Here is a 13,782-nt window from a genome sequence, read left to right on the forward strand (position 1 = left end):
AAGAAAGGAGAGGATAAAATGTCCCTTGTCATCTAAGGCTCTCCTCAACTCCATTTGGCTGGCTTGCCTTTTGGAGGATTTACCTGGTCTTTGAGGAACTAAGGAAATCACACTTCCTTTGCTCCTTGTTTCTCATTTTAAATATTCTGTCACTTGTTGCTGATCATACCAAAGACTTCAGGAGCAGTGAGGTGGTCCAGTGGAAATTTTTCGTCCTCAGTAACCCTGGCAGCTCCACAGTAGCAGTTTTGGTGTGAGTGCTGAGCTGCTTGAGCTGGGTAGACTCCAGATGGATTGAACAGGAACCCCTATTGGGATAATTGTGCCATTTAATTTGAAATAATTGATCTGCACCTTTCCTACAGACGTGGGATGGGCTTTGGCAGCCTCCAATGGAGTTTGCCAGGAGTTTTCTTGCAGAGCTGGCAAGAAAAAATGTTGAGTCTGCAAAAAGAGCTCTTGGAGGGGGAGGAAGACAAGGAAAAGGAACCATTTCCCAGTTTTGTCTAATTACTGTCAACCTTTCTGTGTAAACTTACTGGGAGAGAAGGCTTTACAACAGTGGCATCCTTCTCTTTGACTTTTTTTGGGTATTGTGTGGCCAAAGTGGTTTTCATGCTGGAAAGATCTTTCTGAGCCTCAAGTGAAGTGGCAAAGAACAGGAGGACTCTGAAGGACAAACATGGGAAGCTCCTGGAACCAGGATGGATTTTATCTCCTGGTAGCTTCTGCCTTGTTTGCTGTGATCAAAACATTCCATGGAACAGGAAAACTGTGGTTTGCTGCTGTGGCACGAACCAAAACAGCCTCTGGAGTCATCGTGTGTGTGTAGAGTGGGGAGTGGAGACGGTGACATCATAAATTGCTGGAAAAAAAACCACCGTGTGTGGGCATGAGAAGGACGTGACACGGCAGTGACGGAGAGGGACTGAGGAGTGGCACGGGAGTGTTTCCAGGAGTGTTTCTCCAGGATTGCTGCCTCCCAGGGAGGGGTGAGGTGGGTCACACCATCAGCTTACACCCAACAGCCTACAGCTGGTTTTTTTCCCACTAGTCATGTATTTTCCTTAAAAACTTTTCCACTGCATCAGTTAAGAGGAAGGAGGAACTACAGGAATATTTATAAACTGATTTTCTTTCCCCAACTCCAGGTTTGTAGCCCAATGATTAAAGTCTCTGGCAGAACTTAGGTTTTTAAACTGCTGAATTTATATCCTCCTGTCTACAGGAAAAAGCCTGAAAAAAAGCTAATTTCCTCTTTATTTAAAAAGAATTTAAAAAGAGAAAGTTTTAGTAAGGTGTGGAGGGGTTTTATCCACAATTCACTTACAGAACAGAAAACTTAAATTTTTCAAACAACTTCTCTTTAAATGGATTTTCAGTTGCTAGATGTAAACACGTTTGTGAGCATTTTGCATTCTTTCCTTTTGCTGGGTTTTCCTTTGGCAGGGTGAGCGATGCAAGAACCCGCCCCCATGGTGTTATTTTTGTGAAGTGCTGCTGCAAGGGTGTTTTCGGTGTTTCCTGTAGGAACCAAACACGTTTTCTTTTAGAGAGAAACCTTCCCCAGGGATTCCCGGTGGGAGGGATGTGTTGGCTGGGAGCGCCACCGCTGGGCTGGCAGCTGTTCCTCTCTGCCTTTCAGAGCCACTTTTTGCTCTCTGGTTTGAACTTCGGGTGGATTTGGCTTTACTCATTTGTAAATATTACATGGACTTCTGGACCTGCAGGGGAGTGAACACAGCAAGTGAAGGCATAAATTAGTAAAAAGCAGCTGTGAATGAAAATAGCAGAAGTATTCTCTGTGGGTTTTACCAAACCCTCAGTGAAAGCTCTTTACCACCCTCCAGTCTGTTTGTTTTCTCCTGGGCTGAGGAGCTCTTTCAGGGGATTTGCCCAAGTGCTGGCAGGACTCACTGACTAAGCAAAAAGGGCTCTCTAAGACCCTGAATCAGTACTTTGAATTTGTTCTAAGACATCTTCATCTTTTCTTCACACTTGAATCCTGTTTTAACACCTCCCCCTTATCTTGCTTACCCCTGCAATTACCAGTTTAACTGCCCTATTTTTAAATCTGGGTTATTAATTAAAAGTGATTCCTCCTTGGAGCTCAAATGTTCATTCAAGTTTGTGATTGCACTTGAATGGAAAATTTTTTGTTACCACCAAGAGCCAAAGCAATACCGTGCAGTCCTGAATGTCCCTGCCAGGAACAAAAAACTGGCGATGGGGACAAAAATCTCCGGAGCTGTGCAAGAGTCCAACTGCCCAGCGCTGGCTTTTATCACATGCTGGGACAAGGATCACGTGCAGAGGCGGGGAGTCAGCCCTGCAGAGCCCGGGTCACATCGTGCTGCTGCTGCTGGGGTCTGGGGAGCTTCTGCCCCGATGGCATCCGTGACCCAGCATCAGATCCAGCAGGTAAGGAGCTGCTCTAGGGGAGGGAGCGTGTCCAGAGAGCAGGCAGCTGCACTGAGTGTGAGGTACAGCCACTGCAGTTCACCTGGCAGCAGGTCCAGCAAAGATCTGCTTTACCAGCACTTTATATTATCCTCAGCTTCCTGTATGATGTAAATTTTAGTGTGTGAGTGTCATGGCTACAAACTCTTCCAGGGGCAGTTTGTCCCACAGAGCTCTTGGAGGGATTTCTCCTGTGCCCCTTCTGTCTGTGCTGCTCGGCTCTCATCCCTGAACTCGAAATCTTCCTGGCAAAGGATAATCTCCAGGGTATTCTATATAAAGAAACTGAGTTCACTGCCAGGAGTTCGTTTTGTAAAGGATTGTGTAGTAAACTGTGAGAAATCACCCAGGGATTTTTTTCCTTAGAGAGAACAAAGCTTTCCAGCTTGTAAAGGAATCTCATTCTGATTTGGCACACAGGTATGGCTGCCCTGTTTGTGTTAGTGGGCTTGGTAGTGTGATTAATAGCTGCTGGTTACAGGTGTTAGATAAAATATCCTTGAAGCACAAACGGCTCTAGTGGTGAAATCTCTGTTTTGTGTGGACTGAGGGATTGAAATAGATTGCTCTTAACTGTTTGGAATTTCAGCCTCTTATTGAATCTTTTGCAACAGAAGCCCCTCGTGTAATTAAAAATGAAGAAATGCTGCCTGGCTGCAGAGCTGGAGCTGGGATGCTTCTCACCCTGTGTTCTCTTGCTTTGTGCTGCTTCCCCGGAGGACTCTGGGGAAGAGCAGTCACCCCGTCTCTTCCAGTTCCACAAGGATGGCTTCCTTGTCCTGGAGCGGTTTTTTAGCGCAGAGGAGTGTGACAGCATGAGGAGGCAGATCCAGAGAATCGTGGCGGAGATGGAGGTGCCCCCGCACTGCCGCACCGCCTTCTCCACCAGGGAGGAGGAGCAGCTCCAGGAGCAGGTACCGAGCAGGGCAGGGCTGCCCCTTTCGGAGAGCTGGAGAGAGGAAGGGAAAAGGCAAATTGCTGATCAGGGTTCACTTGGGGGAGCATGACTCTTCCTTCTAACCGAACATAACACCCGGAGAGGAATTTGCTCTCCAGCTTCCTGCAAATCTTTGCTGGGGTCTTATCAAGAGTCAGCAGTGTGTGGCTCTGCTGCACTTTCAAACTACCAAAAGCAGCTCTCACAGATCAGTTTGTACATGTTTGCAGGCACAAAACTGGTTATTTTCCAGGCAGCCAGCAAAAGGAAAGCAAGGGTCACCTCTGTGTGAGAGGTTCTGTAAACCCTGATCAGCACTAAGATAGGTAGTGTTGTGGAAAGCCTTTTTATGAGTGATTTTCCACTGTGTTTTGTTTATGCTGCGGCTTGGTGGGAAAAGATGCAGGTGAGTGTTTAATGCTTTGATTGAAGGCTCATTTATGTTTTTACAAGGATGCTATCTTTATTGGGCTCTTATCCCTGGCAGGGTAGCTCGGATTATTTCCTAACCAGTGGAGACAAGATTAGATTCTTCTTTGAGAAAGGTGTTTTGGATGAGAAAGGTAAGCCCTGGCCTGAGTTAGCCACACAGAGGGGATGGGAAAAGGCTGAGTGAGGGATCAGGGGCTGGTTTGCATCTCAAGCAATGATTCCTGCTTTTCAAACAATGTTAAATTACAGTTTTGTTTTGTAGGTAACTTTCTAGTTCCAAAGGAGAAGTCTGTCAGCAAGATTGGCCATGGTATGTTTAAAAGATGGGGTTTGGAGGGGGATGGACAAAAGAGATGTGGTTCTCAGACATGAGGATTTCTCCAGACACTGTACATAACTGTCTCTGCAATTCCATCCATGCTGCCCCTCACTCTTTGCTCTCAGAGGACTGTATCTTCTGTTCCAATCCTTTTCAAAAACCCCTTCTCAGAGGTTTTTCAGCAATGAATAGCTCAGAGTCACTGACATGCAAAAGCTTGGACTTCAGCCCTTGGCTCTTTTATGTAAGAGATTTGCTCCAAAGATCTATCACCTGAGACTGGTGACATTCAGTACAGCCCAAACTCTCTCCTGTGTCCTGTGCCCTGCTGGGTTGCTGATATTGAAGCTGCCCTCCATCCTGTGGTGCCACCAACACCTTTTCTGTACCCTTGCCAGTCTGTTTGACCTATTTCTTCTCTCCCAGTTTCTGGACTTGCATTTTCACCCCTTTTGTTTTCAAACAATACATAGAAAATGAGAGCAGGATTCCCTGCAAACGTGAACTTTGTTCAGACTAAACTTCACTTCAGTTGGAAATCCAGTACTAAGAGTTCTTGTTCTTTGTTTTTCTCAGAGCAACACTCTTTTCTTCCCAGGCCTGCTGCTATTCTGTCACACTTCAGCTTTTCTCAGGGGAAGTGAAAACAACTGTAGATTCCTGCTGACCCAGCAACTTAACAGTTCAAAGGCTTTCTCTAGTCTTATTTTCTGTAATTACTCATTTTGGTCAAGTCTCATCCCTTGCCTGAGAGCAGCTCCTGCTGGACTTGGGCATGTGTCCTCATGGCAAATCTGGTCAGGATGAGCTGGAGGCACAACTCTGAGTCTTTGCTTTGTGGATTTGTCAGAGCTGAGTTGCAGCAAGAGTCTACAAAAACACTCTGACCTGCTGGCTGGGGCTCTGAAGGGCACCAAAGATCAACTCTAGCTCCTTTTTGCAGTCTTTTCACTTTTCCAGTAACTCTTAAGGGGTGTGTTTTTAAAGGATAAATTCAGCCATATGCCTCAGGATCATGTGTAATGGTTGTCACTTGTGTAATATAAGTCTGAATCACATAATACTCCATTTTGTTCACTCTGTTGCACACTGGCTTTTATGTGTTTGCAATTTGTGGCCAGGGAGTGATTATATTTAAGGTCTTTCATGATGATTGTACAATCTGTAAATGTTGTATCACCTTAGGTGTGATAAGTCACATTTATCCATCTTGGGAGGAATGAAAGATTCTGGCTGCAATTTATCCTTCTTGGCTGTGGTGTCTGCAGCTCATCACTGAAGAGCTGCCACGTTCCCTTCTCTTCCTGAAATCTGTCTGAGCTTTTTCTTTCCCCTTAGCTCTACATGCTTATGATCCTGTCTTCAAGCAAATCACCCACTCCCCCAAGGTGCAGGTGAGCTTTTATTGCTTCCTAGAATGGTCTTGGGGAAAAAAAATAAATTGCAGAGTAGTTGATTTTTCTACACTCCTGGTGGAGTAATTTTGTCAGTGAAAGGAAATTTAAATATTTTCAAACAATAATGCTAAATAGTATGCAGAAAACTTAAATAATGGAGAATTTTCTTGCAGGAACTGGGAAGAAAACTAGGCCTTGAGAAACCAGTAGTTGTGCAGAGCATGTATATCTTCAAGGTACAGTAATTCAAGTTGTCTTGTCACTCAAGAAATAAGACCCTCTTAAGTGAGAAGCTGTGAAGCTCTTCACACATCACTTTATTTTCTTTGCAGCAACCTGGCATTGGTGGTGAAGGTGAGATTTGTGTTATCTCCATATCACACTGCAGATAATGCTCCTTTAGGAAAGGAATGTTACAAAGGAAAAGGCTCAGAATCAGACTTAAACCTGTGAGTTTGGCAGTCCAAACCTTCTTAAAATAATCTTTGGAATCCGCATTTTTTCAGAGAAGTTTCTACATGATATGCAGCTCGAACAAAGAGCTGTTTTTACACTTGCAGCGGGCTAAAAGGTGTTATTTTTATTAAAATTTAATTGGATGGATGGATGGGTGGGCAGGAGAGGGCTCTGAGTCAGGGAGATGCAACCCTGAAGTCCTTCTGGAGGAACTGAATCCCATAAAGACCCCAATGACAATCTCTTCTTGCAGTGACACCACACCAGGACGCCACCTTCCTGCACACAGAGCCTCTGGGCAGGATCCTGGGGTTCTGGATCGCCCTGGAAGATGCCACACAGGAGAATGGCTGTTTGTGGTTCATCCCTGGCTCTCACACCAGTAAGAGCCTGTGTGTGACCACTGCTGGTCACCAGCACAGTTCTGCTTTTCCCCACCTCTAGAGCACACAGGGCAGCTTTAAACCTCTGCTCACCTAAAGATTCAGTGAGTGTAATCATAGTGCTCTTCAAATTTTAAGCTACTCATTCCTCAAATCCTGGAGCCAGCTGTATTCATATCATGCTTTATGCTCCTACAGAAAGCACAAGTGGACCCAAGGTTGCCTTTGCATAAGTGTGTGATTATTTGTGTTCCTAAGGGTCTGTTGCAATGCACAGAAGGGGCCAAAAAGGCAATCAAAAGGCAGCTGTTTCATCTGTTTCTGCCACAGCTGGAAAATCCTAAATCGCTACTTAAGGAAAAAGACCCCACCTAAATAATAATAATAATAATAATAATAAAGTTCCTGTCATTGCCAGGAGAAATCACTGATACTGTTCCTTTGCTGTGCAGAATGTAGCCAGGTATTTAATTTTTGTGTGTTTGGCTTATTCTGTGCATTTGCAGATGGAATTGCCCGGAGGATGGTCCGTACAGCTCCAGGTGCCTCAACATGTGTGGAGTTTGTAGGCTCAGAGCCAGCCTATGATGACAAGCAGTTCATACCTCTGCCTATAAGTAAAGGTACAAACACCCCGAGCGTGGCGCTTCGCTGCTCAGGAAAACACAAGGGAGCTAAAATCGTATTTTAACCCTGCACCTTCCCTTCCACTGGAAAGCCAGAGCTCATCTTTTGGAAAACAGCAGTCCAGGTGATTCTTTCCCACAGGTGGACTCATCCTCATCCATGGTGAGGTTGTCCATAAGAGTGAACTCAACAGCTCGGAGTCTTCTCGCCACGCGTTCACCTTCCATGTGATGGAAGCCAAAGGCACCACCTGGAGCAAAGAGAACTGGTAAGGCTGTGATCCTCACAAGCTGAGGAAATTGAAGCCTTTCCAATGCAATAGTTAGGATAACTGTACAGTTTGGTAGTGCCTCAGCTGCCATTGATTTCATACCTGCAGAAGTGGAAGACTCTGAAGTTTTGTTTTATCTCTTCACTCCCTAGGCTCCAGCCAACTCCTGAACTGCCTTTTCCTTCGCTCTACACTTGAAGTTGGTGACTGGCTTGTGGAGTCAATAGCTGATCAGTATTCCTTTCTGATTGTTCATTCATGGTCTCAAAAAACAACCTTCACTAGATCAGCTCTCAATGTTCATTTATCCTCCTCCTCAAACCAGGAGCATTATCACAGCCCAAAACCTGCAGCTGACAGAAGCTTCTACTGCAGCAGGAGCCCTGCCAATATGAGAGTAGTCACCCAGTCCTTTTGGTAAGGAAACACCTTCAGTCTTGAAAACAAACCAGTGAATACCACTGCACTCCGACTGGGACCACTTACTAAGTATTTCTCCTTGCAGATACTCAGTGTTTTCTTGTGTTTAAGAGCTGAAGTGCATTTCTTGGCTGGTTGACTCCAGCAGTGCAGGTGAACATGTTGTGGGGAGAAGTTTTTCACCCCTAGGTTTCTGTCTTATTGTTGGAATAACACTGATTTAAAACAGTCTTGAAATGAAGCAGGAGGTCTGCTTTTTATAGTCAATCTTCTAAATACTCCTGGCAGACAGTAGCTGAGTGTTTTATCTCTGGGTGTGATTAAAAGTGACAATTTTTAAAGATTCATGTTGAAATGATGGAAACAAAGAACCTCAATCAAACTCTTAACACTTAAATAAAAAGATAGAAATTCTCCTTTTCATCTCCATCATCTTTTCTTTGAGGAAGACATGATGTGAACCTTCTCCCAATCAAGGGGGACAGTGCTGAATTGTCTGGTGAGCAGCTGGAACTCTCAATATGCACAAGAACAATTCCTATCCCCAAAACCTCACCAAACCCAAACCAACTTATAGCAAGGAATGTTTGGAAATGCAAGCTCCAGTCTGTAACCTGAACAGAACAGAAGCTGTGTAGGTGTGATTTCACCAGCACTGGTGCAGGGGCAAGCCTGAGACAGGAGCCCAGTGTCACCAATGCAGGAATTACACCAGAGTAACCCTAAGGCTGCTGAGGGCCAGGGCAGAGTGGACCCAAATCTTTTTGACTCATTTCTTTCAAAAGTAAATTGGAGAGCTGGGTCATGGCAACAGCAGGAACACTGAATGCAAAGTTTGTGCATTCAAAAACTACCTTTGCTAGAGTTGTTTGAAAGTTGGAAGCAGGGTGAAAGGAAAACAAATTTCTCTACCTCTGGTGCAATTTATAACAGCAGTGGTAAAGGCTGTGGCTTGTGACAGAAGCAACTCAAATTTTATCTGTACCTTTCCATGAGAGGAGTTAATAATTTAGAATTCTGCTGAGGAGGGATAATTTGTTCTGACTTGCACCTCTACCTGCAGTGTGCAGAAACATCTGCAAGTGCATAAATAAAATAAAAAAGCTGAATTGTTTGGCTGGATTTCCCTGTTAAATGTGAAGGAAACAACCAGCAGTTACTGAGTTTGGTTTCTAGCAGAGTATCTGACAATCTACTGTGTTAGTAACCAGCTCTGGCCATTCTGGCATCCTCAGGAAAAGCAGCAGCAAAACCCAGGAGCCTTCCCAGGCAGGGGAATGAATTGGGCAATGCTGCTTCTCAGCCATTCCAGTCCTGGCTTGTTGCAGGGACACATAATATTGGATTCTTGTTGTGTAAGGTATTTTGGACTTTCCCCAAACTGTTCCCAAAAGTGAAGTAAAAAAGGGTCAGAAGTGAACTTCATGATGCAAACTAGAATCCTGGAATGGCAATCTTCTGCTTAGACACATCCCTGGAGACAAGAAGGACATTTGTGTCTTGTTCTAGTGGCCACTGGGCAAACCAGTGAGAAGAGACTGTTAATACAGAAGGATTTCATACATACAAATGAAGTGGGTTTTTTTTTTAGGCCATAAAATGGTAATTGTAATTTTAATTAAATTGATGGAATTCAGTAGCTTTAGTCATTTTGTTGATAAAAATATTTTTATAAATTATTTGATTAAACATCTGGCTGAAAAAATGTGAAAAGTAGGAAAGTGTAATAGTAGAAAATTTTATTGACTTCAACAGATTTTTCTGCTTTCAGGATTAAGGTGTAATTAGTTTTAGCTGTGACTTTGCATAATTTCCCTCCCATATTAATTCCAAATTAATTGAGAGATTAAATCTTGAGAAAGATAAAACATTTTTCTTGCTGAAGCAAACTTCAGGGCTAAAGATTCACTGTTCTTATTAGTGTGGTCAGGAATGAGCAGTGTCTGACATTCCCAAACCCTCACCCCCCACCCTGGATAACTCAGCTGATTTTGGAGTTGTGTTTGTGCACCATGGTGTGGTTCTGGCTCTTGCTGATGAGGCTGGACACTTGTACCTGGTTCCTGTGCCCACCCTGGTTATCAAACATGCTTTACATCATGCTTATACAGAAATCAGAGTTCACACATCAAACACAAGACGCAGGACTCAGTACAGAAAACAAGGTACGGTACAGAGGTAGCAACATCTGAGAGATTTGCTTGTTTATTTTTTTCCCCTCTAATTGACTTACCTCTTCTTCCTCTGCTTCCCTTGGTACCCAGAAGGAATTAATATTGGTTTATTAAACACAAGTGCTGTTTTCATCAGTGATGTTTGTTGCTGTTAGAACATAAATCTGGCTATTTTTCACAGGGGTAAAAACAAGACCAAATCAAAACCTTTACTTCAAATAGGTTTTTTTCATTTCTATTCTCAACACTTTTCTCTGCTGTACCAAAAGATCAGCTCTGAGCTTTCACTACAGTGCATTTTCTAGTACCTTTTTCTAGGAAAGGAGAAAACTCTGTTCCTGGAAGTGCTTCTATGCCATGAGCATGATCTGGAGGTAGAGAGGCAACAGCAGATTATCAATTTGAGTAGTGTAAGCTTCCAAAAGAGAAACCAAACTCACAGATGCCAGAATCCAGGCATAGCTGGAGTTCAGATTCACACTGCTGTCAAAGATCAGAATGAGAGCCACAGCAATGATCTGTGCAAAAATAGCTGTCATTGTCCCTTCAAAGGTCTTCTTTGTTCCTGGCCATTTGATTTCCCCCATTGTACTGCCAAAAACAGAGGCAATGGTGTCTCCTACCCCTACTGCCAACACCCCAGAGTAGGGGACCAGTGCTCCTGCCCCGGGCAAGGTGCCTTTAGGAGCACAAGATCTGGGAAACAACCACACTGGGAGGGACATGCCAAGCAGGAGATAAATATGAGTCAAGATTAGAGGTCCACTGTCTCTTTCATCCAAGAAGAGAGAGAGCAGATGCCTCAGGGTTTGTCCAAAAGGTTTGATCCTGAAGTACCGAACGTACTCTAAGAAGATAAACACTGCCAGGCACAGCACTGCAGCAACGTAGAGGAGCTGGCGGTCATAGATTAGTCCAGGAACATAAGTAGCAACAACAATGAAATGGAAATATTTCCTGGTTATAGTCGAGGCCTGGTGTTTTTTAGATTCAGATGATCTCTTGGCGTTCTGGTAGAAAACCACACCACATGCTGAGGCAGCCAAGAAAGTCCAATACACAAGAAGGTAAAGTCTTGTCTGTGTCTGAAACAGAAAGTGGAGCAGCCAGAACAAAGGGTTCCTCTGGATCAGTCGGTACAGCCAAGGCATGATGACCCCTAAGCCTAACACTGCTGTCATCATGTGGAAAAACATGGAGGAGATCCACGTGCCCGAATCCATGAAAATGAAGAGCACAGTGAAAAAAAGACCAAGAAGAACAACTCCAACAACTGCTACCAGAAGGAAGAAGTCAATGGGATCCCCTCTGCCCTCGATTACATTCAGTGAGCGTTTAATGAGCTGATTGAGAACAAAACTTACACCTCCAAGAACCAGCAGCGCTTCCCCGGGAGTAAAACATCGAGGCAGCAAGTACAGCAAGATCATACTGAGGTAGACAAAAATGAGCAGCACTTCTAGAACCTCTATCACTTCTGAGACAGTCAAGGAATGTTTCATGGTGTAGATAATTATGCTGCCAGCAATCCCAGTGAGGATGCAAGTGTTGGTTGGCACAGGTTTGGTGATGCCAACTGCTAAGACGGACAGGAAGAGAGCGAGCAGCATTCCCGTGGAAGCCACGACGATGCCAAAGCGCTCGAAGTACACGATGCCGGCAGCCCTGCACCTCTCCTTCATCACCACCCCCAGCAGGGGCATGACCATGCTGGCAGGCAGGAGGCCGCTGTTGGCTGCCCCCCGGAACTGGAACACAGCCCCCCCCAGCTGCAGCAGCCGGTCCCATTTGAACTGCACGTAGAACGCCTGGATGGCCAAAGCCACGGCGCACCAGGAGAACCTGTCCCACACCATGGCGTGCACCAGCAGCACCACGGTGAACACCAGCAGAGACTCCACCAGCACTGCTTTGTTCAACATGATTCCAGCCCAACCTGCCTCAGCTTGCAGGATCTCACGAGTCCCAATGTGCTCAGTTGTCCATTAGGAAGAATTCCTTTCCATGCTACTGCAATTCCTACAAAAAACAAACAAATAATTAAAGCAACTATTAGGACAGCTAAAATGTTTGCACAGCTATTTTGCTCTTAAACTCAATTTAAACAGATAGTTATGTGCCAATTGCTAATGTCAACACACAGATGATTGAAAAAAAATAAAACCAGTGAGGTGAGCCAATCATGCACTTCATCTTCTCTAAGTGAAGGCTCACAGCCCACTGACAGCTGCCCTGCAAACCAAACTTTCCTTTAAACTTTTGGGCTGGAAGATAAGCAGTTGAGATAATCAGCAACAGGCATATTTATTGTGATAGGTTAAATCTCATCTTATCTTCTTCAAAGAATTGTGGGCATTGCCAACATTGTGCAATTCTCACCAGCATTTATTGCCTTCTGGCAACCTTGATTTCTCTGTGGGTACATAATTTGATGATCAGCCCTATGTAAACCTCTGCCATTACACTGGCACCTCTTCTGGGGTCTTTGAAGGTCTCAGCTTCTTTACTTCTGTTGGAAATACTATGGTTGATCAAGTTGTGAAACAAGGGGATTACTTTATATTTTCTGGCCCACTCTTAAGCTGATTAGCAGCAAAGTCTCATTGCCAATATCTACACCAGCTCCCTCATGGAAGGCCAGCAGTTTATTTAAGGTTCTCTTTTGGGTTTTCAGCCAGTACTAAATGGTGATACCAGATTACAAAGCTGACAAAGTAACAGCAATATTGCTGAGGAACTATTACAGTTTGTACTGTCAAACTTTCTTAGTGTGTCTGCAGTGTTTAGATATTTATGACTTTTTACTGAAAACTTAATTATTGATAGATTGCTTTTTGGCATCCTTATTCATATAGCCTGAAATACTTGATTGCCAAACAGCTTCATTACATGCACTGTTGCTACACAGCTGCATCAGGCCAAGTGCAGTCTTTTGTCATTGCAATTAATTTTTAAACAGGAGAAGAATTAATCATACAGTCAATAAGCAGAACTGGTCTGGGTAATATCTACCTCCCACCAATGATGGCTTTGGAGTTCTACTCCCTGCTGTTTCTGAGGACTGGGGAGGAGGGAGAAGCCTAAGACTTATTTGAGAAGAAGCAGAGCAAATGTCACCTGCCAACCAAAGACCGAGTCCTCCCACTCAGTCTTGCAATCTTTAAGATTGCACCCCAGCTCCCGTGTCAGTGGCCCGTGACAGCTTCCCCGCCAGGCTGCCAGACTGGGCAGAATTTCACCCTGGCTGAGGTGTCTGATGCAGCAGCTCTGAATGTTTAGACCTGACACTGCAACGCGATGTATTTCACTGCTGAGCTATTTCGTTTTCTTGTGCCTGCCGCAATCCCCTCCTCCACACCTTCTTTCGGGTACTGTGAAGTTCCTCGGCACTGCGGCTCTCACCACCGAGCGGGACCCATCCATCACCCTGCGGTTCAAGCCAGACCGAGCCTTTTCTGCCCGTGTCGCGATCCGCATCCCGGCTGCTCAGGGCAGAGAAGCTCCTCACTGACGCGCTGTCAAACATTCGGTAGCCCTAGCCTGGCTGCAGCCCCTGTGTGCTCCTTCTCCTCCCCACGCTCCCGCAACGCCGTGGACTCCCCTCAACCCGCAGGCTGCCCGCGCCCTGTCCTTCCAAGCTGCTCGCCGCCGCCTCTTGCCCCTCTCAGCCGCGACACCCCAAACCAGCCTCCGCTACTGGGAACGACAACCACCCGCGGGAGGTACCGCAGGCGCTCCCGGGTGATTCCCGGTTCCAGCGCGAAGCTGCGGCCCCGCCCCCGGGAGCCCAAGGCGCACCCACCTCGCAGGACGCCGCCATCTTGCCGCGCTGCCTGTCACATGACCCAGCCGTGAGGGCGGCCCGGGGGCGTGGCTTAACCAGCACCACGTGACACCGGCGTGCTG

The 13,782-nt window shown here is 45.4% G+C and overlaps 2 protein-coding genes across 3 annotated transcripts; one reads left to right on the forward strand and one right to left on the reverse strand.

Annotated features, from left to right (window-relative positions):
* The first annotated feature begins 1,398 nt into the window (after positions 1-1,398).
* PHYHD1 (phytanoyl-CoA dioxygenase domain containing 1) lies at positions 1,399-7,576 on the forward strand. 2 transcript variants are annotated; one of them, XM_033077886.2, is made up of 12 exons: positions 1,399-2,421; positions 3,216-3,374; positions 3,798-3,803; positions 3,885-3,960; positions 4,092-4,139; positions 5,487-5,542; positions 5,719-5,781; positions 5,878-5,899; positions 6,255-6,383; positions 6,891-7,007; positions 7,153-7,279; positions 7,435-7,576. In XM_033077886.2, exons 1-12 carry the CDS (start codon positions 2,227-2,229, stop codon positions 7,478-7,480), a joined length of 1,044 nt encoding a protein of 347 aa, XP_032933777.1. In that variant the 5' UTR covers positions 1,399-2,226; the 3' UTR covers positions 7,481-7,576. The 2 variants fall into 2 exon arrangements, with proteins under 2 accessions (XP_032933777.1, XP_032933778.1); XM_033077887.2 differs by lacking the exon at positions 3,798-3,803 and having other exon boundaries at positions 1,402-2,421.
* A 1,843-nt stretch (positions 7,577-9,419) lies between these two features.
* Positions 9,420-13,780, reverse strand: DOLK (dolichol kinase). Its single transcript, XM_033077518.1, has 2 exons — positions 13,679-13,780; positions 9,420-11,895 (listed from the first exon to the last, which is right to left on the reverse strand). Exon 2 carries the CDS (start codon positions 11,796-11,798, stop codon positions 10,227-10,229), a length of 1,572 nt encoding a protein of 523 aa, XP_032933409.1. The 5' UTR covers positions 11,799-11,895; positions 13,679-13,780; the 3' UTR covers positions 9,420-10,226.
* Positions 13,781-13,782: the final 2 nt, after the last annotated feature.

Source organism: Catharus ustulatus, chromosome 21, assembly GCF_009819885.2.
Source record: "Catharus ustulatus isolate bCatUst1 chromosome 21, bCatUst1.pri.v2, whole genome shotgun sequence".
NCBI lineage: Eukaryota > Metazoa > Chordata > Aves > Passeriformes > Turdidae > Catharus > Catharus ustulatus.

Bases quoted from the DNA above. Each gene is read 5' to 3' on its own strand.
- PHYHD1 (XM_033077886.2), top strand. From the start codon at position 2,227: ATGGGGACAAAAATCTCCGGAGCTGTGCAAGAGTCCAACTGCCCAGCG. The intron at 5,900-6,254 runs GTGAGATTTGTG...CTCTTCTTGCAG, and splicing joins ACCTGGCATTGGTGGTGAAG to TGACACCACACCAGGACGCC. The intron at 7,280-7,434 runs GTAAGGCTGTGA...TTCACTCCCTAG, and splicing joins ACCTGGAGCAAAGAGAACTG to GCTCCAGCCAACTCCTGAAC.
- DOLK (XM_033077518.1), bottom strand. From the start codon at position 11,798: ATGTTGAACAAAGCAGTGCTGGTGGAGTCTCTGCTGGTGTTCACCGTG.